The 26,011-nt window shown below is 44.6% G+C and overlaps 1 protein-coding gene across 1 annotated transcript in view; it reads left to right on the top strand.

Moving 5' to 3' along the window:
* The window catches only part of ATP10B (ATPase phospholipid transporting 10B (putative)), a 54,413-nt gene extending 38,519 nt beyond the window's left edge, over nucleotides 1–15,894 (top strand). Inside the window, exons 14-23 of the mRNA XM_075442132.1 lie at nucleotides 642–768; nucleotides 2,257–2,441; nucleotides 5,653–5,965; nucleotides 7,106–7,182; nucleotides 7,715–7,840; nucleotides 9,206–9,406; nucleotides 11,186–11,266; nucleotides 11,377–11,481; nucleotides 11,932–12,119; nucleotides 14,637–15,894. Of these exons, the coding sequence (XP_075298247.1) occupies nucleotides 642–768; nucleotides 2,257–2,441; nucleotides 5,653–5,965; nucleotides 7,106–7,182; nucleotides 7,715–7,840; nucleotides 9,206–9,406; nucleotides 11,186–11,266; nucleotides 11,377–11,481; nucleotides 11,932–12,119; nucleotides 14,637–15,144 (1,911 nt within the window). The 3' untranslated portion in view covers nucleotides 15,145–15,894. The remainder of the gene's footprint in view (nucleotides 1–641; nucleotides 769–2,256; nucleotides 2,442–5,652; nucleotides 5,966–7,105; nucleotides 7,183–7,714; nucleotides 7,841–9,205; nucleotides 9,407–11,185; nucleotides 11,267–11,376; nucleotides 11,482–11,931; nucleotides 12,120–14,636) is intronic.
* The last annotated feature ends 10,117 nt before the right edge of the window (nucleotides 15,895–26,011 follow it).

Below are 26,011 nucleotides of genomic sequence, written 5' to 3' on the forward strand. Positions count from 1 at the left end.
AGCCAGATACAGCTCATCTTTCTGTCCCTCTATCTGACTGCTCTGCAGTCTTTTTTTCCTCTTTTTCCTCAGTTTGAGCAGATGATGGATCTTTGGTCAGCCTCAAAACGTTTGTTTCTGTTTCTCTTCTGGTAACTCTAGCTGATCTTCTCTACAGTGATTCAAGCAAGAAATAAAAAGTCCACAGGGGAGCCAACCTTTTTCTGTTTTGCTTGGCATTCAGCTTTCAAAAATCTTGCCCTCAGCCTGGGTTAGTACGTCTTAGCCTGATACTTTAATACACGAGTTGTCTACGTGCAACAAATAGGTCATAGTCAAGCTCTGGAGAAATCAAGAGCAACCTTCAGAAACCGTGTGTTCCAGTTCGGAGTCCCAGCTGAGGCCTGTGTGACCAGGAGTTTCTCTTGGTCATGTTTTTAAGCCTCAGCCGTAGGCCATTTGTGCAGACAGACAGGAAGGCAGGTCTGTTTTTCTCATCACTACTAGTTCTTGTAGTCTTCTCGTGGAAAAGTCTGTGTTGTTTTAAAGGCGACACAGTACTTTACCAGCCTGGATAGCAGTGAAGTCTCTGTGATCCAGAACGCTGGCATTCTTCTCTTACTTAAATTTAAAATGAGCTCTGTTTAAATTGTGTTGTGCAGGTCTTGAATGAAGATGACTTTCAGAAATGGGCCAATTTTCGTCGGGAGGCAGAAGCTGCGATCGACAACAGGGAAGAGCTGTTAATGGAGACAGCGCAGCATCTGGAGACCAAGCTCACCTTGCTGGGTAGCTAAAAATAAGAATTGTCATTGCATGAAGTATCGCTTGCTCTCTTGTGATATTCTTGGCAGACAGACAGACAACAGCTTATACTAATTTATATCAAAAAGACTTCCTCTAAGGTTTCAAAATCTCAGGGCCAGGGTAGAGAGTCCAATGACAGTGTCTGAACGAGTTCTCGTGCATTCTGAGCAGCAGTGACTTTGAAAAAGCCAACTGAAGCCATCATGAGCCAGGCGCAAAGAACACGAACTGCAGCTGCTACTGTGGCCCAGCGGGCGCAGTAGGTAACGAAGTTCCCGTGATTCGATCACGTGTCTGCATCCCTAGATAAACCTATAACATACTGTAGGGTAACTTCCCTTCTGAGTGCAAATTCCAAGGGAATTTTGGTGATTCTCCTGAATTTTAAAAAACGGTAACTGAAACTGCTGTCCACACGTAGGCATTTTTGCTAGGGAATTCCTGCTGTCGTTGCAGCATCGTGTTTGCCTTCTGACTTTGTGACAGGATAGTTCATGTTAAAGCTTACCTTCATTGGCACTTGTGCATCATCCATCACCGCTGTGTCTAACAACACTATTCTGTTAAATTAGAGAGCACTTCAGTGCTTTCTTTTCTGTTTTGTTTCCAAACATTTTGTTCTTTAAGACTTCTATTTTCAGAGTTCTCTCAGACTCCTCTTTCAGTGAATACAATCTGTGCCAGTACTTCGTTATCCTGAATTTCTGTGATTGCAGGCGATTAGCACTATGCCTTATCATAATCTCTGCAGTGATTTAAAAAATTAGAGTAATAACAGTAAATGCCATAAGCAGAACCGCATAAGAGGTAATGTAGATCTTGTCAGAATCTATTACCTTTGCCAACTCTTAAGGCTCTGTGTGCGTTCACACTTTATTTCACAAAAAGTGTTCTTTTAGCTTAAATCAATACCCATCTTTAACGTATCACAGTTACCGCATCTCCAGACTGACCCCTAGTGGAAGAGAGCAGGAGAGCAGCGTTGTAGCATTCAGAAGGTGGTTGGCATCTGCTCCTACGTTTGCGCATTTTTAAAAAGAAAACTTACTGTGCTGTTTCTTCTCCCTTTGATGGGTGAAGCATATAACTTGACAACAGGGGTAGCACTTGTTTGAATAGTCAAAGTTCATCTTTCCTGGGTGTTTTGGTGGGACTTCATCCAATACTTTAAAAATGCATGTGGTGTAATTCCTCTCCCACTACATCGTCCTTTTGGATGATGAAGAAGAAATGAAATGCGTTTTTCTAGCAATGAGTAAAAGGAAGAGCCAGATCTTGATGGCTGCCGCATTCAGATCTCAATCCAAGCGCAGGTCTTGTGCCTGTGTGTTTATTTGCTGGGCGCTACCTTGGCTCAGCTCTTGACAAGTTTGGGATCACGACTGGAAGTCAAAGGCCAAAAAGAAAATAGCAACAATGATTTCCAAATGAAAGAAAACTAGTTCACTGCTGCTTTTTCTGTTTGCCCAGGAGCAACAGGGATTGAAGATCGGCTGCAAGATGGAGTGCCCGACACGATTGCGGCTCTTCGAGAGGCCGGGATCCAGATCTGGGTGTTGACAGGAGACAAGCAGGAAACAGCAGTTAACATCGCGTATTCCTGCAAACTCCTGAAGCAGAGAGACACTGTCTTCACCATCAACACTGAAAATAAGGTGAGTACAGGGACACGCCCAGAATTTGCTGTCTTCGCCTTTCTTTGTGTCTTGCAGCTTGGCACTGTTCAGCTTCAGGCGGCGTTCGACACCAGAAAACAGCCCGCCAAAACCCACCCAGCAGCGCTGGGTCAGATCTCTTTAGCCCACACGTAACAGGATGAGCTGGAATGCAAGGCAGCTATGTAGAGTTTTATTCGATTAAAGTACCATGATTTTTCCAAATAAAAATATTATTTTAAAAAAAAGTCATCTGAATAGCAAGCTTTAGAAGGAAGGTAATACGCAGTCAAAGTGCCTGATTCCGTAATAATACTGAAATCTGGCTTTTCACCTTGCAATGCAAATGTTGGTTATGATACTATTTTAACCCCAGGTGATATTTGTAGGAAGACATTTGGAAAGCGCTGTATGAGTCAGTGTGGAAGGAGTATGCAAGTGTAGATTTCATTAAATTGAGAGGTTTCTAGTCGCATGATCCCTGATAGGATTAGGCTTAATCAGAAATTTATTAGTGAACAGCTGAACACAGTATCTTTTTGTGTAAGCAGCATTTCACCCTCTTCCAAATCTAAATATAGCTCTTGTGGGCCAGTTAAACACGCAGTGGCTTTCCCGACGTTCCACGGTGGCACAGGTAGTTGTTGGTGTGCACAGATCCTCCCTGAATTTCCGTGGGCAGTCAGAAGGTCAGGCAGCAGGCAAAGCAAGCGTACCCCAAAATGGGGACAACCACTTCCAGGGCGCGGCTGCCAGCTCCCGTGACTCCCTAAAACGCGGTGAACAATCTGTGGTGCAACTACGGCCGTTCCCGAAACCGTCTGAGCGGAAGAGAGAAAAAAAACAGAGCCCCAACTTTTGAAGGGGAACTGGGAAAGCCGTGCCTCCCTCCTGGAAAGCAGCACGGCCGCTGCCGCACACAGCCTGGCATCCCGTCCTGCTGGGCGTGCTGGTGGGACAGGCGATGGCTCCGTGAGGTGGGTTTAGGGCAGGGGGAGCTCAGGCGTTACGGCTAAACCAGACCCGCTTGCGAAGGAGAAGCCACCCCTGACCATTTCTAACGCCCCAAAAGCAGCGTCCAGAATGCCGGCTGTGCTGCCCTCTGCTTTATTTTGTTGCTGATGACCCCTTCCTCCCCACGCAGCCCAGAATGGCCCTGGGATGCCCCCGCAGCAGCCGCTGCCCTTTACCCAGTGTCCTGCTCGGTCCTTATGCGCAGTGCGTGCTCGCGGCTCGTGCTCAGCGACAACCGGGGTGACCGTGAGATGAGCTGCGCCTTGGGGAGACAGGAGGAGGAGGAGGAGGATGGAAGGCAGGGCTTCTTCCCAGGGCTAGGCAAGTCACCGGTCTTGGTTGCCTCAGCTTTTCTCCCCACAGAAAGGGGGTCGCCGATACAAGCTTGCCTTTTCTATACAGCTATAATGAGGATGAATTATTGTTAAAATACTGTTTTTCCTGTGATAGGCAGTTGTGTAGAGCAGTTGGATGGCCTGCTTTCTAACTGCTTTTGTCTGCAGCTAGTAGCTTTCCAAACAGGAGTAAAATCCTATGCAAATGTCCTTCTCCTTTAACGTCATGGAAGTAGGGAAACGTGCAAAGATGACACGGGGTTTGGCTTGGAACGCACTCCTTGCTCCAGTGGGGAATTTCATTTGGTCCCCGCACCTGCTTTAGGGGAGGGCAGGATGAACGTATTGAGGACGGGGATTAGAAGACGGTTGGTGTCAGAGGAGACCACCCTGGCTCCGGGGCTGGCAGGCGCCTGCACTTGCCCCCCGCATGGCCCTCGGCGCAGGCTGCGCGCGTCGGGACGCTCGCGCGAATGCGGGAGGCTCGGCGGGCGCTGCAGCGGCTCCACGGGGAGCTTCAGCTCCCACCCTTTCAATGTGAAGCCGAGGACACTGGCTCCAAAAGTGTCTCCCGATGGCAGCTGCAGGGGAAAACAAGCCGTACGTAAAAGCGTTTAACCCGTTAATTAAACGTGAAGTTAACCCTTGGGGTGGCTTCGGTGGGAAGGGGCTCTCCCCCCTGAGCCCAGCGGCTTATTCAAACACGGAAAATTAAATATCTTCCAGGAAGAAGCAACGCAAGTAGGTAGTTTGGGGGACTTATTTAGAGGGATAAGCCAAGACAAATCTGGAATTTCCACTGCAATTTTTTGGTTCGTTCACAGAAAGGTGTTGCTTATTTGATATTTTTCGGAGATTTTCAGTGTGCAGGCTAGAGGCAGCTTTTTATTAGATGTCAGAGGTACATTGATTTTCCAGAACCTCCCACTTAAGTGTAATTTAAATCTTGCAAACTTCCTACACATGTACCTTATGCAACATGAAGTGAAAATAGCATTTAGAACTGAATCATCACTCAATAAAGCTGACAGAAAAGGTAGAAAAGGGAGTGATTTGTTCCTCAGGTGTATGCAGGGCCATGCCACAGAAGGGGGACTTTTAGTACGAGCAGGCAGCAAAATAACTTTGAGATGGTTCTGGGTTTTCTCTGACAGCGGTGTGCCAGTTCGGGAGGTCTGTGCTGGAGGGGTCAAGCACTCCCCTGAAATTGCTTGGGTGGGACGTTGGGTCAGCTCCGGGTGTCTGCATCTGAAAGGGGACTTGGGTCCGCGGTCGGGCAAATCGGTGACGAGGGGAAGAATTCTGTGCTGGAGACCCAGTGCTGAGGAGCAGCAAGCTTTACTTCTGTCCCTCACTGTGGCACACACCTGATTTGTGTCCTAGAAAAGGCCAAAGCGTCAGTGACTGGGTGATTCTGAAAATCGGAACATCTTGTTTCTCTGCTGCAGTTTACTTCTTAGGGAAGCAAATGCTGTAATATTGCAAACCATCCATATCGGAACTAAATTTTTAAAATCCCCTCTAGAAAAAAAAAGGATTTTTCTCTATTTCTGTATTCTCAGCATTGCAAATACAAACATGTCCTCCTAATGTGAAGATTATTTTCTTCTCTTTTAAAATAATTTCTTGCTACAGCTCACTCGCTGATAAGACACGCAGCGTTTGCACTGAAGGATTTGGTGACGTCGTTGAAATAATCTCCAATCTGATGAATCAGAGCGTTTCTCAGGCAGTTTTCCCTCATGTTTATCTGATAGGCTTAAACCCAGTGGCCCGCCTGTACAAACGAGCACTTTGTGAGTGCAGGGCTGTGAAGGGAGACGGAGATAACTATTTCTGGAACCTCTTCTGTTTTCTCTCAGGAAACGTGTGAATCTCTCTTGAATTTAACCTTGGAAGAGGCGAGAAAGAATTACGAGGTTGGAAAACCACAGAGGAAATTTTTTGACGTCGTCCCAGCAGCCTTCTCAGCCCCCGAGGCCCCCAGCCCTGAGTTGGGACTGGTGGTGGACGGGCGGACGCTGAGCGTCATCTTCCAGGGGGGCCTGGAGGGGAAGTTCCTGGCGCTGACGAGGCACTGCCGCGCGGTGCTGTGCTGCCGCTCCACCCCGCTGCAGAAGAGCATGGTGGTCAAGCTCGTCCGAAGGCAGCTTCGAGTGATGACCCTCTCCATAGGTACCTCCATTTTCAGTCTCACAGGAGAGAGAGGGAAGCGGGTTCCTTCTTTGGGCGTTATGGAAATGTGTGGATTATGTTGTGTGAGCTATCTCTCATGCCTCCTCTCGGACAGATACGGGGGGAAACAGCACTGGATGCTCTTTACTGATCAATAACCACATGAAGGCAGCCCAGACTCAGCCTCTCCCAGCAGTCCCTTTCGTGCACACCGCCACAGTCGTGTGTGCACTTTCCCTCCAGAACGCCCGAGCTCTGGGCATGGAAAGCAGTCGACAGTAGTTACTGGTTTGTCTTTTCACAAAAGCCCTTTTCCTGTCAGATTTCCCAACTGGTGAAAACGGTGTTATCCCCAGAGTGGTATTAAGTGCGGACCCATTTGCCTTTTACGTCCGAATAATGTGAAATGCTTTGATTTTCCTGCTCCGCTTTTGGGAAGTCATCCCACTAAAATCCTTGCAGAATTGATTTTTGTGACTTAAAACTAAAAATTATACCTCTGAGGACCAAACAGAGAAGGAAGTGCCTAATGTATTTTAGTATTTCTTGCTTTGCTCAGAGTTCAAACGATAAGCTTTCAGCCTTCCACTTCATTTACGCTGCTTTGCCAGCTAACCTGATTCACAGTCTCCACGTAACACGCAACCACGGCTGCGCGTCCCACGGAAATTTGGTTACGCGTTTAAGATATTGCCGCAAGTTGAAATGAGCAGAAGAACTCCTGAAACCGGCTTCTTTCATTGCCAACTGCCATCAGATTTGCCATGCAATTTGGGGAATTCAGCGAAGTAGGGTGCTGCAAAGCCTGTTGCTGAGCGTGTGGAGCTCACCAAGCAGAAACCAGTGAAACACTGTGGATGTGGATGGTGTCGGGGTGTCCCTGCCACCACCCGGCCAGTCCCAGTGCTGGCCTTAGGCCTGAGGGATCCAGCTCTCATGGGAAGGGGCATCTTCCAGCCAAGGCCAGAGCCTAGAGGTCATGATGGTTTGATGCCGAGTGTCAGTTAAGATGTGTGGTAATACAGAATAGCCCTTGTTTATCAGCGTGGTTGGGTTTTTTCTTTTTGTTCTGATATCGGCGTTTTGTGTTAAGCACGCTTTCTTGCACAGTTATTGTTCCCTCCTGTCTTCCCATTCTAGGGGATGGTGCAAATGATGTAAGTATGATTCAAGCAGCTGATGTTGGAATAGGAATATCTGGCCAGGAAGGCATGCAGGTATCCCTTCAGTTTGTTTCCTTTCCTCTTCCGTCACGGGGTCTCTTGCTGCTTAATAGGTTTCATAGCAGCCCTGTACTCGAGTGTCATCTTAAAGATGCAAGTTGGCATCATTACTGTCGTAAATTAACATGCAGTTCATAATTACGGGTCCAGCCAAAAAAGTGTGGTTTGAGCCAACAATTAGCATGCGTGGACAAACGTGTGTTTGCTCATAAGCCTGGAAAATTAGCAGATGTCTGTCCAGTGTCAGTTAGCATCTGGCTTCTGAATCATCTCTGCTATAGCATTTCCAGGTTTTGTTGACTCTCTTTCAGTGTTTTCTGCCCCAGCTTCTTTCCCACACATGCCCCTTTCGTTCTCCTAAGATAGAGAATTCTGCAGAGATAGATAGCTCCAACTATTTTCTCAAAGTTATTTTTTTCTGCAATATTCAATAGCAGGAAACCATTTCAGTGTCCGTGCTTCAATTTCATCATACTGGGTGGGAAAAAGACACATTGTAAACTAACTTCTGTTCTTTTTACCAAAGGCTGTGATGGCCAGTGACTTTGCAATATCCCGATTTAAGCATCTCAAAAAACTTCTTCTTGTCCACGGACATTGGTGTTATGCTCGCCTGGCAAAGATGGTGATTTACTTCTTCTACAAAAATGTGGTAATGTTATTTAAATTCTGGTTTCATCCTAGCCAAGGATCAGTCCCGGGTTGAGGGTTTTTTTGTTTTGGTTTTGTTTTTTGCAGATTATACCCTCTTACTTTTTACGAAGCCACAGTGCCTTCTTCTTCACTTTGCAAGTTTATGGTATGCTACCTCCTGCTTAGTAATGTGCTGCATAAAGCACTGAGGAAAATGTGGGTTCTAAATATATTTTGAAATAGTATTATTCCAGAGGGAAAAGGGACTCGAGGCTTACTAACTTTTATATGGCAGTTCAAGAAACTTTATTAATAATACCCACGAGTCTCAAAATAAAATTTGCATAAGGAAGAGCAGATTATTAGTGCTGGAATATAGAAGATGACTCTGCACAAAGAATTGGTTGCCTGTGAATCCTCTGAATTTTTGAATTTAATTTTATAGGAACCACTTGCAAGTAATGATGCAGTCATATCTGGCATTTTTATTAAAAATTTCATGTATATGCAAATGAGCTGTGCATTGAAGAATAATGTAAAGCGGAAGAAATGATAGTAATACAGTTTCTACAAGACGATGCAAACAAGTCCATGTGACATGAAATACACTCTAAGCAAGGAAGACTGTTTACTTAGAATTCAAAGTATCTGGGTTGGGGTTTTTTTAATAATTTTGAACCGTGATTTCTTCCTATCACTGTTAAAAATCGCAGTGGAAAGGGAAACTTTTTTTTCCCCTCGATTGGGCGTTCTTTTAGAGCTCAAAATAACTGATATTCATTTGCAATGCGAACAGCTGTCCAGACTGGGATGCTGCTGTTCTGCTATCTCCCCAGTATCATAAGGGAGCAGGAGACCTTTGATTCCGCACGGACCACCAGTTTGTAAAAGGATTTTAAACTCTGGTGCTCAGAGCTGTGAGCAGTTTACTGAATTATTCTCTGGTCTTTTCTTAAAGAAACCTAACGCTTTTTAAAAAGCTGTGTCACAGCAGATCAGTGTGAAGTAGTCCCTTAAGATACACTGCTTTATGGAATAAAGTGCAGAGCTGTCTACAGACAGTACCTTTAACTAAAGTGGTGTGGGTTTGGGAGGCTCTGCTAATAACCTATGAGCTACATAAAACTCGTAGGTGGAACTACGAGAGACAGAGACCATCTGTGCATTCCAAACTAACGGGTCCAGCTCAGCTGCAACAGCAGGGAACAGCATGGGGGAAGACAGAGGATGTAAAGGAGAGGCCTCAGGAAAGGTGCAGCTTCACGACTGCTGCAGCCCAGAGAGAAATGAAACCACATCAGCATGAGGGATGTGCTTCTGCGCTTGTGGGCAGCCACGGGTCGGCCTGTAACAGGATGCTGTGGTTGTATTCCCTTCTCCACAGAACTACGTCAACCTGCTCTTCTGGTACCAGTTCTTCTGCGGGTTCTCAGGCAGCACGATGATAGATTACTGGCAGATGATTTTTTTCAATCTCTTCTTCACCTCAATACCCCCTCTTCTCTTTGGAGTCCTGGATAGAGACGTTTCTGCAGAAACACTTCTGGGTTTGCCCGAGTTGTACAAGGATGGACAAAATTCAGAGGTATGTCTTGATTGCTGAAATAACTGCTTGGTAAGCCAAAGGACCACAAAACCACCAGGTTTTTTGGCTTTCTGAGGAGGGAGGGAAGAGAAGAGTTTAGGCTTAGCTGGAACCATGAGATCCATTTATGGTTTCTGGTTTACCGATATCCACGTAAGGAAGGTACAATTGCAGCTGTCAGAAGAACTGGTAAGGAACGTAGGATTGAACTTGCTTGCTGGAAGTGGGCTGAGTGCTCGGTCATAGCTGAAAGATGGAGATGGGAGGGCTTATTCTGCCATTGAATGTACAAGGCGATCCAGTTTGGTACCAGCGTATTGCATGAGAATGGGTAAGGTCATGTGCTAGTGAATCAGCCCTGTGTTTGGTGTTTCTGATCTGAAGAAAAGATGATGGAGCAAATATGTGTGTGTGTGTGTGTGTGTACATGTCATATACATAGAAAATTTCTCAGTGAAGACATAGGCAGAAATAAATAAAACAGGATAAGAAATGTAAGGAATGAGGGTAAAATAGTTTAGTTGGTCCCTGATTAAACTCTGCTCAGATTTGGTGCTTCAAACAGTCTCAACCTACTGAAGAAGAGAAGCTTGTTAAAGATTACAACAAAAAAGCGATAAGAAAACACAAACCCTTAAATCAATAAGCAAACCTACGGGTGATTTTTACTCTCAGGTTCAGAAATACACATGTTAAATACATAAAGGATTTTGTCGCTGTTTGGTGTCTACGCTGTTCCAGGCATGAACTGTTTCATTTATAATCTTCTTTGAATTGTCAATATTGGTAACCCTCAGAAAATATGCGTGAAATATGTTATGTTTTTACCTCAGATTGCCTATCAGGTTCAGAGAATCAGTCTGATCTGGTTGTGAGGAGCACACATACAGACATACATAACTGGGTTTGCACATACATACAGTACAGTAGCACTTAATCTCAAATTGCATTAACATTTTTCATAGGAAATTATGAAAACATTAATGAGCAAAATTTGATGTGGCCTTAGTTTTAAATCATAAAATTGCTGGGTACTTAGGAATTCTTCTCTCTCCTTTTTTTTTTTTCTCCTAACACCTGCTTTCATTATCCTGGACTGTGATTTTTAGCACTGGTAAGCACTGGTGGGTCGCATCGTGTTTAGTGATATTTTCGAAAACCTAGGCGAGGGAGTGCAGGATTTTCAGGATTCTCTGTAGGACTTTCTGTCCCTTTCCTTAAGAGCTCTTGGACCTCACATGTATGAGAAATATATGCTCTTTATTGTTTTGCAGAAGTATTGTTGTTGCTTTGGCATTTTGTCTACACTGAAACAAGAGGAGCCCAGCCTTCTGTCACTCCAATAACGCATCCTATTCCACTGGAGCTGGCGTATGACAAGTAGTCAAAATGTCACAAAAGAGATTTTTGATGGAAGGAACCTTACCGAAAGGATTTTTGACCATTTCTATGGCTCTAGGAAGAGCTTTGCAAATGAATTTGAGGAATGGGGTCCTTTGCGGAGCAATGGGGCATTCATGACATTCATCTTTTAAGACCCTTAGTAGACTGGCTAATCTTCCTAAGGTCTGTCTTTAGTTAGCACAGAGAAAATGGCTGTTTAGAGATATGGCTTTGGTCTAAATCAGCTGCTCAGGAGGCATTTATTCACGAAGGGAGACCTGTTAGCTATAATCAATAGTCTGAATGGAAGAAAAACAGACAGAAATTATGTCTGCAGGACAGACTAGAGATGTGTGTCCCATCATAATAATGACTGTTATCTATGAACTCCTGCAGATATACAGGCTGTCAACTTTTATTATTACGATGTTGGATGCCTTCTATCAAAGCCTCATTTGCTTCTTTGTCCCCTATATGGTAAGTACTGAAGTCATTAATATTCTTCTTCTCCTGTTCTCCTTAAAAAAATAGAAAAAAGCACTGCTGAATAGTCAGCTTTCATCACAGTCTCTCTGCCTGTTTTCTAGGCGTACGAGGACTCTGACATAGATGTGTTTTCCTTTGGAAACCCCATCAACACCATCTCCCTCCTGACCATTCTCTTGCACCAGGCTCTGGAAATGAAAACGTGGGTATGTGTTTGGCCTGTGCTATTCACACGATTATTTTTCTTTTCTGAACCTGGCATACTGTGTAGACATGGCATTGTCTTTCGGAGTCATTCACCCGAATTCTGGGTCACAAAAGGTGAGTAACAGATGCACTGAGGATTCACAATGTGCCAGAATTGATCATTAGCCTTGGGATAATACCTTCGTGTGCACAGTGACAGAACTTGCTGCTGCTGTGCCTTCGGACAGGACAGCACACGATTTGTATGCCATTATGTGTCGACGCGTTTCTTAAAGAACTATATTCTCTGTCACTTGTTCTGTAAGTTCATTTCCAGGTATCTCTCCTGCTACACTTATGAGCAGCACGGACCTACTGGACATGTTCTTTCTAATCCTGCTTTGCATCCTCCCGTCTCAGAGCCAGAGCCTCACAAGCGTCGCTGTCATTTCGCGCTGTTGTGCTTACAGACCCTGTTCCACTTGGTAGCGATGGTCGGCAGTGTGGTGCTTTACCTCGTCTTCTCTCTGATCTACAACGCCGCCTGCATGGTCTGCAACCCTCCCGCCAACCCCTACTGGATTATGGAGAAGCAGCTTGCAGACCCCACCTTCTACCTACTGTGTCTTCTCACCCCGGTCGTCGCGCTCCTGCCAAGGTTTGCCTGATGCCCTCTTTGCCTCTCCATTTTCGTTTTGTGGATTTGCAGGCGTTTGAGTGAAATAACGATAATGATGTATATAGATGTGAGATATGTCAGGCACCCGTGTTGCACAGGCATAGGTGATCAGTGTGGAAGTTCAATGCCTGGGTTCACGTTTTCAGTTCATAAACCATTCATTTATTCAGTTGTATAACCCTGGGTAAGTTGCTGTATATCTACTGCTTCTGCTTTCCCATCAGGAAAACCTTTCTTTCTGGGCTACTTCAGAGTTTACTGGTACAAATCTGCTGCGTAGTTGTTCGCCATTACGAACTCAATGTTGTTGGGCTGATCGAGGTTAGAAAGGTAGGCTTTGGAATATTCCATAAGCTTTGAGACTTACAAAATGTGTTCGGTTTCTTTAGTATATGACAGTGCATTACTAAGCCGAATTTAAGAACATCTTTCCATATCAAATCATTTTCTTCATCCAGAATCTTAGTTTTCCCCTGTGCAACAAATTGGGTACGTAAAAGATAGCTTTAACTGAGGCTGAATAATATTTGGAGAGGGATAATTCTTTTGATAGGTTGCTGAAAAACAATCTGGATGTAAAACATGATGATTCTGTTCCCATATACGTCTATGGTAACCTTACTACTCTTGATGCTTCGTACCTTAATCATTTTTAAGCAGATATGCTTTGTCTGAGTTGCCCCACTTGCTTAAATTTTTTATTTTTGCTTGGAAGATGAAAAAAAATGGTTTATTTGACTATCTTGCTAGTCTCCTCATCCTAGTTGTCATGAAGTAGTGCAGCACACCGGTATTGCAAGAATCAGGAAAATGTTTGTAGTATCTGATTTTGTAAGTGCTCCAAGGCATTAGGATCTGAGCCCAAACTGTGCCTAGAAAGGAACCTTTAAGACTAGGTAATATTTTTCTTCATATTGTTGTTGTTATTTCCTCATTTGAGTTGAGAGGCTCTTGTGATTTCATGTTACATGATATAATTTCAGGTCAGGATAAACAACAAGTAGTTCAGTAAGGTCTCATGTTTTCTGGGCAGGGCATCCTTTTCCAGTCTGTTTTGTTCCCACGTGATTTTTATTTTCCTATCAGCCCTCACACCATTTTCAACCCTGAGAGCTTTCTACTGAGAGCTACATCAAACACGTGGTTAGAGAACTCATATCTCCATCTTGGGAACTCAGCAAGGTTAAGATTGTTGCTGCCTCAGTAGGATACTGAGCTTAAAGGTTTGTATCTTGAGATCTTCAAAGCTGGAGAACTATTGTTCCTTCGTGTAGGTACCCCAGATTATTTTCTGCAGAGTCCTCAGCTCACAGAACATTCAGCCCCCAATTGCTGCTACAACTGAGCTGTGTCAGCATATCACAGCAGTGGTGAAAACACCCTCTGTTAAGGTACACTTAATTTTGAGTTTCTGTTGGTTCATCTCACCGTGCTGCCTGCTCCTTATCTCCTTCAGAAACCAGTTGGAGGTTTGAGATTCTGGTTTTTTACTATGAGGTTTTGTTAAAATCCTTGCTCTCCTTCCTTTTGCCGCTGCCTTCTGTGCTAGCTGAGGTTTGTGAGACCCTGCAGGTTCTCCGTTGGGGCTTGCCTGTGCCCTGCCCGCGTGTGGGCTACTCCCAGAACACTCTCTGATGGTACCTTTGCAGTGCATCCTCTCTGCATCTGCATCTCAAAATTGCCTCTCAGCTTTGCTTCGGGACACGAACCGCACAGCGTTAGGCACTAAAACCCTCAAGCCTAAGAAGAAGAAAGGGATCTGAATCTGCACAGAACACATAGAGGACAACTTGAGGGCAAAGCCAGAGGACAATGAGGTCCACACCAGATGCAGATGGACGTGGGCTCTCTGTAGTCGCGCTCTCAGCTGCTCAACAGTAACGAGCAACTGCACAGTTCCAGACCTGAGATGTGGCGGGACCGACCATGCTTGTTTCAAAATGTGTGTTGAGGCCATATACATAAAGGTCAAACCCTATTAGAAAGATGCTTTGAAAGAGGCTTTGGTTTTCAGAAAAATCTGACGTGATATGGAGAGAGGATGTGTGCTCTCTCACTGCACATAACGCATACTTATAGAAGTTCTCTGTCCTGCAAAGGGCAGGTAGGGCACATGGGTTTTTTACTGCTTCCTGAGCAAATCCACAAGATGAGTTTTTTAAATTTCTGGTTTTATGTTATCTACCAAATGACGATCCCTTCTTTATCTTGTTTTAGCAGTATAACCGTACCAAGCTCCTCAAATACTGCATCTCTTGGTGAGCTTCTGCCTAACTTTCTTGCATTGTTCAGCAATCAAATGGTTCTATTATCATTTATTTAGCATCTGTATACATGTAGTTGACATTCAGGAGCCAGCTTTCATCTACCAGGTATAAAGCTTCTACCAGATGCCTGTAGGACGATGGAAAATTAGCAACTGGATTTGTGTTATGTGACGCAGATTATGGAAGAAGCCCACTGGTAAGACAATCCATTCTCTTCCTCTTTCATCAGGTTCTTTATTTGTGCTCTACGAGGAACCTTTGGATCATCTCTGATTCTGAAAGCACAGCAACTAGATAACCTTCCTAGAGGGCAACAGGAGCTTGAAATCCAGAAATTGAGATCAAGAAAGGAAACTACTTCTGGTGCACCTGTAGGATCATCTGTGCCTAATGATGACCTGGAGCAAAACATCAGCCACTTGTGTGTGTCACCATTTTTACATCCGATGGCAGCAGCTGGGTTTCATGGGGACGCAGAAAGTCAGGGACCTTCTGCCTCTGAAGCGAATCCTCTCAGGAGACGGACACCTGAAGAAGGCTACTATTTCTTCAATAGGTGGGCAGAGGAAGAATCTGCTGCTACAGACTCTTCAGCAGGACCTTTCTCTGGCCATTGCCCCCTTGTACCCAGCAGGGTAACAACTCCTGGACAGGACGGTGGCAAACAGACTAAAGATCCTGCTCACAGTTTTAGCCATGGAAGCCACCGGCGATCTGTGAGTGCAGTGACACTCTGATGAAACATTGAGGAAAGGGATCCACAGCCCGTGTGGACAAGGGTACCACGGGGAAAAGAAAAAGTCTATTTATACTTCACCATGATGCTCACTACAAAAGGAGGGAGAAGCGTGTGGAGTTACAAACCTGCTGCAGTAGTGCAAGAACTTCTCTAATATGCAAATTTTCCTAAGTGCCTGTATAGTTTGGGTTCATCATTACATGACTTCTTGATCTTCCTGGGTTTGTCTCATTAGGGGAACAGTATGTGAGCACCACACAGTTGCTGAGAAACGTACAATTACTTTCTTTCATCAAGGAATATTTTTATTTCACGGTAATAGGGAACAATTGTACTAGCGGTGTTTCAATGTTGTTATCCTATTGAGGTAATAGAAAGAGAATCCATTCTATATGCAGCCAAGATTTAGAGTAACACATCCCATTCTAGCTTTTAGTATCAAAGTCTTAAAAAGACCTTACTAACTGGAAAATTACAGTTCTGCCTGGAAAAAAATGTTACCTCCCAGTACTAAAGGTATTTGCAGAATAACAACATCGGAAAGAGACTAGAGAACACTCTGGGTTTTAATATACTGACTTTTTATGTATAACAATGTCTTGTCTGTAGCCGTAGCCTGTTTTCCCTGAACAGTAAGCTTAGTGTTTTCATGCAGGCAGTGGCTTGACCTGATACTGTTCAGAAAAGGACAAACGAGTTTATGCAGTAGAAGGATGCAAATACTGAGCTACAAGAACTGATAGGATAACTCAGGGATAAGCGGAGTCTACTTCTTCGTACCTACAAAAGTAGGCAGATATAACAAGACAAATTCAAGGATTTCTGTTCTAGAATTCTAAATTTGTCCCCGCTTTTTCATCTAGAAATTCAGTTTCTTCCTTCCATTCCCTAGATTATTGTATAGTGTTGCTGCATTCAATCAAGTAAAAATCATGCTTCTCCCCACAGCTGGTTATGTTTAGTAGTTGAAGGAGATCTCAATAATGGAGATTTTGACAAGCAAGATATGAAGGTCACTAATCACATCACAGTAAGTACATGGTGTCGAATGACCAAAATACACATAATAAGTTCATCTTTTTCAGTATCTCAGGGCAACAAGATGTAGGAAAAGACCCCGTAAAATGTCACCATCATCACTAGCTGTTGCAATGCAATGAAAGGTGACTTTGGTATTTCTTATAGAAATGTTGACTAGTAAGACCATTTCCCAAGTTTTTCTTCACCAGGTAGGGTGAAATCTTAACTGTATTCTAGATTCAGGCCATCTGTACTTCTGTGACGCTACCACTGGTTCTGATTTAAGTAGGTTTTTGGCCTTTTTTATACATGTTACGTTAATTTAGCTATTTGCTACTCATCACAGTGTGTGAAGTCTGTTTAATAACCTATTTAGCAGATACTAATTTAACTTCTGTGTGTTATAATAATTACTGTAACTAGAGCCTTCGAGATGTTACTTTAAAGCAATGCCGGCAAAATTGAGTAGCGTGTCTGCCACTGGGATTTCTGGTATCCAGAGCAGGAGCACACACAGAACTGTAATTGCCAAAGTATTAATTGTCAGCTGTAAAACAATTCAAAAGGAGATTTTTTTGCACGATGTACAAAATGAAGGGAATCAGCTGTAGCTGAGATTATTGTTAATGGAGTGTGAGATTGCTGAAATGTTTGCTCATAGCTGGGACTCGGCCTTGGGTGACACGACTTCAGATCAAGTCTTTACGATTCACAGCCCTGTTTTTACATTAAATGGTCCATTTCCTCTGAACTTTACAGAAGATGCCAATTTCTTATGCATTTTGTTACAAAATGTGAAGGGTTTTTATAGTAATAAATGTAACATGGTTATGATTTGGTGTGTTGTTGAGAGGACAAAAACAGAGGCAGAGGGGTGGTTTTCCTGTTGTCGTCCGTGAGCGGCAAACTCCTGTTTTCAAAGACCACCTCTCAGTCCAGCAGGCCACACTGTAGGAATGCTTCTCACAAAAACTAGGTGACAAATCTACCTGAATGTGCAAGGGCGATGAGCATATAAGGAAAAGGGCCAGACAGGTTGTGTTTAAGCAAGTCAGGAAGACCTCTAGAGGTTCCTGAATTCAAAACCAAGAATTAATTTAATGTTTTCTCATCACAGCTTCTGCAAAACCATTCTGCTGTGCTCTGCTGCCCTGACAGCTGGGCTTAGGTTCTGAAATGACACGTAACTAAGGGAGGGTCCTCTTGAGGAGGGGGACGAAGGAAGGATTGCTTATGATCTCCAGCAAAATGGGTGACCCTGCTTTGGCAAGAGGGTTGGACTAGATGACCCACAGAGGTCCCTTCCAAACCCCACCATTGTGTGATTCTGTGATTCTAAAAGCTCTGTAGTGATGGAGTCCCTGCTATGTCAGGGGGTGGAAGAAGTAGCTTCTAGGCTGCAACCAAAAATGGTTACTTCAGTTGAAAGAAAGAAAGAATCCAAATTTACATGGCTGCCTTAAATACTTCTACAGCTAGACCTACAGTCTGTTACTTCTGTTGTGTTTTAGATGATAACAAAACAGTCCAAGAGATTCATTTACCTGAAGAGTTTGCGACCTAGAGGCAAAGCATCTCTGAACCTTGGGGAGCGAGAAAGCTGGCACAAGCAGAAACAAAAGGCAGCGTCAGGCAGGGCCTGGCCTTGGCATCCCAGCCGGCTCCAAGGCTCCGCAGAGCTCTGCCCTGGCACCCCTCCTCCTGGGTGACGATGCTGCCATCCCCGCTCCGAAGCAGATGCTGCCGAAGCTCCAGACTGGCACTCACTGCTGAACAGCGCGATCTTCTCTGTGCTCCTGGGAGAGCAGCGGTCATGAACCGTCGCGTGTTAGAAAGACGGTGAAGGGGCACTTCCCTTTGATCTTGAGGCACATTAGCTGAGACGGGAGGTAAATTAGCTGAGACTATCCATCCCTTTGGGAAGTAGGATCTAGAGTTAAAGAACATTATTTTTTTTCCCAATGAAAGCAGGCCTACAGTAAGAAAGCAAGTCCTCCAATGGATTTATTTGCAAGAGGGGAAGCGTATTTACTAAATGGGTTATTTAGTCCCAACTGGATTTCCAAGACGTATTTAATAATACTGTCAAGATACGTGTTCCTTTAGTTCTAACATGAATGCTTCACAACAGATCAGGTGTCTCACTTTTCATGCATCCTCTGGTGATACTCATACACTTGGACTGTAAAACACTAAAATTAATGTTTTTTTCTGAAATTACTTCATACTTTTCCTTTTGCTCTATGCGGTTACTATAATAATGATACTGCATATGCAACAGTGCTTTGAGCCATACAGAGCTATACGTACTCGACGAACTGATGGTGGCATCTCAGAGGTGAACGGGAGCTGACTTACCAGGTCTATTGGCTGAGGAGCAGACGAAATCCCAGGCTGCTTGCGACGGTCAGTGAGGAACCATCCATCATCTTCTCAATAGAGGCAAGTTCTTTGGGTTTTTTGTTAATACAAGGTGTAGAAATGAACACTTTGTGTCTGTCTTAGCAAGCTGGAGATGTGGTCTTTGACAGTTATATCTTCTTATCTGCTTGAGATCAGCGTTCAGTCTGAAATCCAGGATTATTCAGATGGGATAGAGGGAGGAATCCAGTTTGTTCTCTTACGTATCTCAGAAATACAAAACCACATTTTAAACGATGTAGGGATAGGTGTGGATCATGCTCCGGCACAGAAACCACTTTTCCCAAGGACGAATTACATATATTTTGCCACTTTGTTGGCTGATGCTGCAATGTTTAATTTGTTTGTTTGATTGCAGCTTGAGGTGGCGTGCGAGTGCAGAGCTTCTGGCTTTGGGGGTAAGGTGACTGCAGGCACAATGTGGCGTGATGAGGTACTTGTGAACAGCACTGATGAGTAAAAATATAAAAGCAGAGACAAGAGACTCTTGAAGATAATGATCACTGAGGATGGGATTTAGAGAGCTGACCAAATAACACTGAAGATCTGTAAAGTACTTTTGACATTGCCGGTGATTGGAGCTTGCTGCAATTATCAGTGCATGAGACAACTGTGAACAGAACTTGCTGCCCAGCTCTTTAATATAACACCTGACTACGCTCAGCTGCATAAACAAGACCGAGGTTGGATAGAGTCTGCATGATTATTTTTCTGAAAATACCAGGGGGATATTGTTGTCTGGAGGCTCTGCAAGCGATGGCTATTTATCCACTGTTCCCAGAGCAGCTGCAGAAGCACGCTCCCACCTCCAGGAGCATACACCCACATCACCCAAAGCATGCTTTGCAGGCTTCTCTCCATGTCTGTGCCCAAAGAACTTCTGTGGTGAGCATGTTCTTCAGCAGGAGAGCAGAGCTCTACAAATGATCATCACCATAACTAAAAGGTCAAGTTATGGCTCCAAGGTAAGTGAATCTTGACCTTGACTTCACCAAAACCAGGTCATCAGCTGCTGCTTTGCTGTTGCGTGCGTTCAACCCTACAAAGCTGAGTCGAGGTCTTTGTGGGTCTGGGGGAGGGGAGCCGTTTCACACACCCTTGCTGCCAGCCCTGGGGGCTATTTCTCTGCTGCAGTTTATTGCCCTCATCGTGAGGGCAGCCACAGATAAGCTCTTCAACTGCTTCAGATAACCCTGCTAAGAAACTTGTCAGGGGTCTCGGTTGTGCTTTCAGTGGTCCAGATCTTGTTCTCCATCTTGCCTGCAGCCCTTGTGAGAGTTTGAAACCAGCCAGAAAGCAAAGCTGGGCTCAAAAGTTGAATGCATTGGTTTAATACCTGCTATGCTTGTAGTACCACAGAAAAATATTTAAAATAAGTAGCCAATACATTGGAAGATGAGTCCCGACACAGCTGGGGCCTTCCTTTTGTATGCTGGTATTCCTCCCTGTTTTCCTAATATTGTTCTATTTAACCTCAAACAGATCATTTAAGGAGCTCCTATGCATTTATCGGCTTTCTTCAAAAAAGGACAAATATGAATCAGTAGGCTGCAGGCGGTCAATAGAGCTCATTTAAAATCATCTGGATTCAACTGAAATTTTATTAAAGCCTATCTTGATTTGTTAATGCTTTAATTCTAAAGACTTTTGCCCTGAAGAGCAAACATCTATATAGATGCTCGATCTGAACGGTTCCTCTTTCACAAGGTTGAGGCAGCTTGTGGCCGTTAATGTCATGATCTAAATCAAGCTCCAAGGAGGAGAGCAGATTCTTCGTGCTGTTACTGTGTACGTGGGGTAGGGAGGGAGATGGGCTAGCAAGCACCGGCATCGGGAGGGACCGCACCGTGGTGGTAAAGGAAGAGCATGACCGTGTCCACGGCCTTCTGGAGGTTTCCAAACAAAATTCCTAAACTGCTTTCAGGCACGTTCAGAGGTGGCTCCGGGCTTGAAGTGTCTGTCTAACGTGTTTTATGAGCAAAACGAGTAAACTACGCGTCCACGTATATTCTTGGTTAAGCACAGAGGACTGTGCAGAATGGCCCCACGCTTGCAGTAGGCTAAAATGATTTTGCTTTTAACCTTGTTTTGATGGGAGGTAACGCTGTAAACATTCAAATACAATTTCTGAAAGATTTTGAACATGTATAAATTATGGGAATCTGTTCTTAAGAGCCTTTGCTCCTTTTCATATCCTTCCATTTCACAGTATGGAGGGAATACAGTCCAGAGACATCAGAGAGCCAGAATTGTGCTTGCAGCTATTAATGCTCAGACGAAAAACACCCAAAGCTGAAATTTACTGCCCAAGGGAATCGAACTCTCCAGCACCTTTAGGAAAGGAGTCCAAGCACACACCAGATAAATATTTTAAATCCTGATACTGATTTGGGAGGTAGCTTATTTAAAAGGAATATTCTGGCACCTCGTGTGCATTTGACTTGCGTTCATTTAAAATTTAGGCTGATTTGCAGTTTCTTGAGATTGCTCCACGTACCTGGTTATTTGTGATGTAGCATAATTTCACACAAAGATTTGACAGCAGGGCGTCTCCAGAGAGAATCGGATCCCTTTGCAGTAAGGAGTTACAGACAATCCACATCAGCTATTTTTCTACCCAAGTCTTTACTAACGAACAAAGAAAAAAAAGACAAACCCTGCAAGAAATGAGATTAGCCCTACAGCGGGGCTTGCTTGAAGAGAACCTGCTCACTGGACTTCTGAGGATTCATCCATGATCTATCAACGAAATAAAGCTTTTCTTCACTTCTACTGTATAAAAATACGTCACAATAATGGTAGGGATCCAGCATGAGCTCATACGCTGCAATAAACGACGAGACTTCCACAGTGTTCAAAGCATTATCGGAATCCATTTCATACCTCATCGTTATTATAAGCATAAAATGTGCAAGCGCTCTCCACTGCTGTAAATGTCAGCATGCTGGGGGCAAGCGCTTTGATTTTCTATCTGCAAATAGTGTTAAATTACATAGCGTTTAATCATGCTTGGTGAGAGTGATGAACTTTAAAGAATTAGGTTTTTTTCAAATGACTCCATCTTCAGTGCTCCTGTAAATGGACATCATCATTTATAAAATCCTGAAGATAACTTCCCGGCCTGGAGGCTGCCTGGTGGTTCAAGGCTGATGGTAGAGCACGGAAATGCAAAACTATTTAGACGTCAAAATTATTTTGGTTGAGGCAACCAGGTACTTGAACATAGAACTTGAAAGTTAACTTTGAAAATCAGAAAACCCTCTCATAAAATACTTCTGGCATCTTTTTGGACAGTGAAGTTATTTGCCTTTGGAGAAGAGTCGACATCGCCTGGCATGGCACAGCCCCTCAACTCTCCATTTCTAAATCGAGCAGTTGCCAGGCCAGACTGCAAGCGGTTGGAAGGCAGGAGAGCTCCGCGGGAGCAGCTGCAGGGCTGTGGCTCTGCATGCGTGGAGAATCCCACCCACGCTCTCCGCCTGCCCTTTCTGAAGGGAAAGGGGCAGGGAAAGGTATGGGTACAGTTCATTCAGGAGACTCCTACAGGGTGTAGGAGAACAGAAATCTTCAAATCCCAAAGACATAGTGAAAGGTAATACTGCTAGTATCTTAGCAACCCGAGAAGCGAGAAGACAAACTGTACAGGGAGATCGGCTGTAGCTCATCTTTAAGAGCTCTCTCTGGTTTGTATTTATTGCGTGTGTCTGAAACTGTATTTTTAATCACAGCATTTGAAAATGCAGAGTTTTTTGTTGGAAGGCTTCATCATTTTTATTTCTGCTGAGGGGAGCTAAACTTTTCTATCTGGATCAGTAGTCGCTGATTGATTAGAGCAATTTCATTAGCACATACTAGACTTGAAGGGCAGGTCGGAACAGAGAGCAGAATTCTCTCGCAGAGGGAGGGGTGGGTGCTCCCCGCCACCCTGGGGCCGATGGCAACGCCTCTGCTGCATTCAGTGACAGGGACAGGTCCCGCGTGTCCCAAGAAATGGGAAAGTCTGTGACATTCTCACTTCTTTTCTGATCAAATTGGCTTCATCACTTTCGCTGCAGTCTCGATTTGCTGGGTTTCTCTATCACCTCCAGTATATAGAAATTGGTATTTTTTTCCTAAATCAGCTGGAATAGAAACGTGTATTTCATAGCAGTCACGAGGCTTAGGGCAAAAGTTTTTTCGCGATGCAGAACTAATATGAGATCCGTCCATTTTCAAAACATCAGGTTTCCGTACAACGTCTTTGGTATCAAAGTGTAGAAATCTTGAAGTAAAATGGACATGGACTTTGCAGAGTTAGTCACATGCGAGGATCATAGATGCATATAAATGTCAGTACTTTAAAGCTTCCTATTCACTTTGTTGCTCTTTTATTGTAAGAGTTTCAGCACCTATGGTTTGCTGTTATTCTTATCATCATTAACCTTAGTGATAACGACCACAAACATCAAAAGTTTTAAAACTATTTTGCTGAAAGCATGTTCTTAGATATGCTCTATTTGTTGCATATAATAATGCTTTATTCTTATACTGGAAAGTCACAGTCACCTGAAAAAGAGCAGGAAATAGGTTAAAGTGCAAATTAGTTCTTTGATGAAAAGCAAATAGTCAAAGTCAATGGTTTACAGGCACAGCTCTGTTCTGCAAATTATTTTGCTATGCTGTTCAGTGATTAATGAAAATCCTTTTAAAGGTGATAAGGGATAGGAATTACTTGGAATCCCCTAAATGCTCACGTTCAAGAAATATGTTGTCTGCTTAGTACTGTTGTCTAGCTGTCACCAATTGTCTGTCAGCATCGAAAAGATTCTTTCAGCTCACAAAGGGCACAACCGAGAATTTAATTTTAAAATACTCTGATTACCTTGTGTGCAGTTCTGTCTTTGTTAAGCCAGTAATAGTTCAACTCTGATAAATAATCAGATGTTTGTGAAGAGGAAAGGAAACATTTCGGCTGTATGTCTGAACGGGGAACTGCACCTAAGCGGTTTCAAACAAGTTTCAGCAAGCCTTAAGCTCTCTATATTGAAACTGTCTGCCTGTCACCAACAGCAAGGTCTCGCGGGTCTTGCTATTTGCTGCACATCCATCCTTCTCCAGGCCTTTTGGGCTCCTTTGTTTTGTTGCCTGGCTTGAAGCTGACTCAAGGGCATTTTTTAATTAGCAGCATGAGGTGAGAAGTGGCTCGCTGGCCACGCAGGCTCCCCTGCGCCAGCCCCTAGGGATGCTCTGCCCTCGGCGCAGGGGTCCCAGGGCTGCCAAGCTGCAGGTGCCGGCAGCAGAATGGATGAGGTGTGCTAAACCAGAAAGGAACCAGGTTTCGGGAAGCGCGTGTTTCTCCAGACCTAGCCGTGCCACAGGTGGTTCGACAGCCTCTCCCCCCCCTGCTGTATGCTGGTTCCTTGCAACCGCAGGAGAACTAAGGGCGGTTGTCTCAAAGCGAACTGCACAGATTCACAGAGTGCAAGATTTAAACACACTGTTAATTTCAATAGTTAACACCTCGGAAAATAAACTGGAATTAGCTTCTTGTGCAAGTACAGATATTGATCGTCGCTGCTTCATGTCCTGCCAGCCCAGCAGCTGACATCCACGGCATTCCAATTCCTTTAAGCCTTGCCAGTCAGTATTAACGAGACACTAAATACTCGCATTGCACCTGCCCATTAGAGTAAATTGACTAGTTCATTGTCTTCCCAGTCTTCTGAAGAGTGATAAGCACCACCCTTGAACAACTTCTTGGAGAAGATTTCTTGATTATAGCCTTGGAATCCACTCTGGGAGTGGCTGACAGCTGTCCTTTCTGGTTTGGAAACAATCAAATTAGGCTGACTGCTAAGGGATGATGCTCCCCAGAGACAAAGCTTGTGCCCTGTGACAGCAGATGATGCCTCAATCCCTTTATCCAAACTGCAAGGCAAAGGCAAAGATGGGCAGGAGAGGCAACTGCCGTGTCAATACCTGGAGACCCATTAGCAGCAGGGACAGAGCTGCTCAGTATCACCTAAGATGTTCTAAAGACAGAAGACAAAAGCTTTCATTTTAAATAATTCTCCTGAGTTTCCACTCAGGGCAAGAGGCGAGTAAGCAAGGGGTGTGATTGCAGCTACGCGCTGACCTGGTGCTCCCACAGATGCTCCTCGCTCTGCCGGGGACCCTGGGGAGAGGGCTGCTCTCCAGGCACCGAGTGGCGAGTGGTGGGGCTGAGAACCTCAGCCCTGCCAGGCAAGGTGCTGCAGGTCGTCTTGTGGGATCGGCTAGGAAAGGGCATGCCCATTAATTGAGAGTTTGAGTTGTGAAATAGTGAGAAATCTTCCCCATCCTTTTTAGTACTAGCCAGGTGCCATTTTATATACATCTATTTTTTTAGCGACAATGATGTTCTGCAAACTCCTACTGCACCCCCACACACAGATTTTTACCTGCTTGCCTATGCTGGGAACGATCCCAATCTTTCCAGAAAGGGAATTCTCACCAGGCAGCAGCGGTGTTACCAAGGGTCTCATCTTGGCCAGGAGCTAAGTGCTTTTATTTCTATGTATATATAACAGACATCTATTTATATATGTTGAATGCACAGGAAAAACAAATGGCTGTGTAAGGGGCTTTGATATCCCCAAACAAACCTGCGACACGCCATGCCGAGCCCACAGCGCGGATCCTCCGGGCTCACGCCCAGGCACAAGCCTCCCCGGGAGCGCTGGGAGAGCCCTGCTGCTGCCCGGGGCGAGGGAACACTGCGGGGAGACCTCAGAGGTGAGCTCGCGGGGGCCGTGGGCAAGGGAGCCTTGTGCGTGAATGTGGGAGGGAAAGAGGCCGCCAAGTTTTGCACCTTGGTCTAAACTTTTACAGATTTCTCTTTCTGGGTCACTGGTCCTTGCTCAGATGCAGCACGGCTCTGTGAAACGAGTCTCTTCTCATTAATTTTTCACTTGCAATCCCTGTCCATTTCTTTTCCTTTGCTTTCTGATACTTCTGCTTGGATGTTTTCCTTCTGCTTGTTATTTCTGAAGGGGGTATCTAGACATGAACAGCAAGAGCAGAACAGAGCCGAGCTAATCAGCAGCTGCTTTAAGTTATTGTTTACCCTGCTCAGGAACACATCTCGAGTCAATCCCAATGTGGATCAGAACAACGTTGCCAGAGAGAGCCAGGGCAAAGCCTTGAAAGCCCATCGACAGCCCCGCTTCAGACTCGCAGTTGTGCTGCAGACGAGCCCCACTGAGCGGCCTTTCCCAGCTCCGTAGGCTCCTGCCTGCCAGGAGACTGTTGGAAACACATTTCCCACCGGTTCCATGGGAGTGGAAACACCTTGTGAACCCTCGGAGTCAACGTAGCATCGTTACTGTCTCGGAACAGGGACAGAGGAAAGCGGGAAATGTTTGTTTTAAGAAAAAAATAAAAAAGAAAAGAAGGAAAATTATCAT

This window comes from Opisthocomus hoazin, chromosome 23 (genome assembly GCF_030867145.1).
Source record: "Opisthocomus hoazin isolate bOpiHoa1 chromosome 23, bOpiHoa1.hap1, whole genome shotgun sequence".
In the NCBI taxonomy this organism is placed as follows: domain Eukaryota; kingdom Metazoa; phylum Chordata; class Aves; order Opisthocomiformes; family Opisthocomidae; genus Opisthocomus; species Opisthocomus hoazin.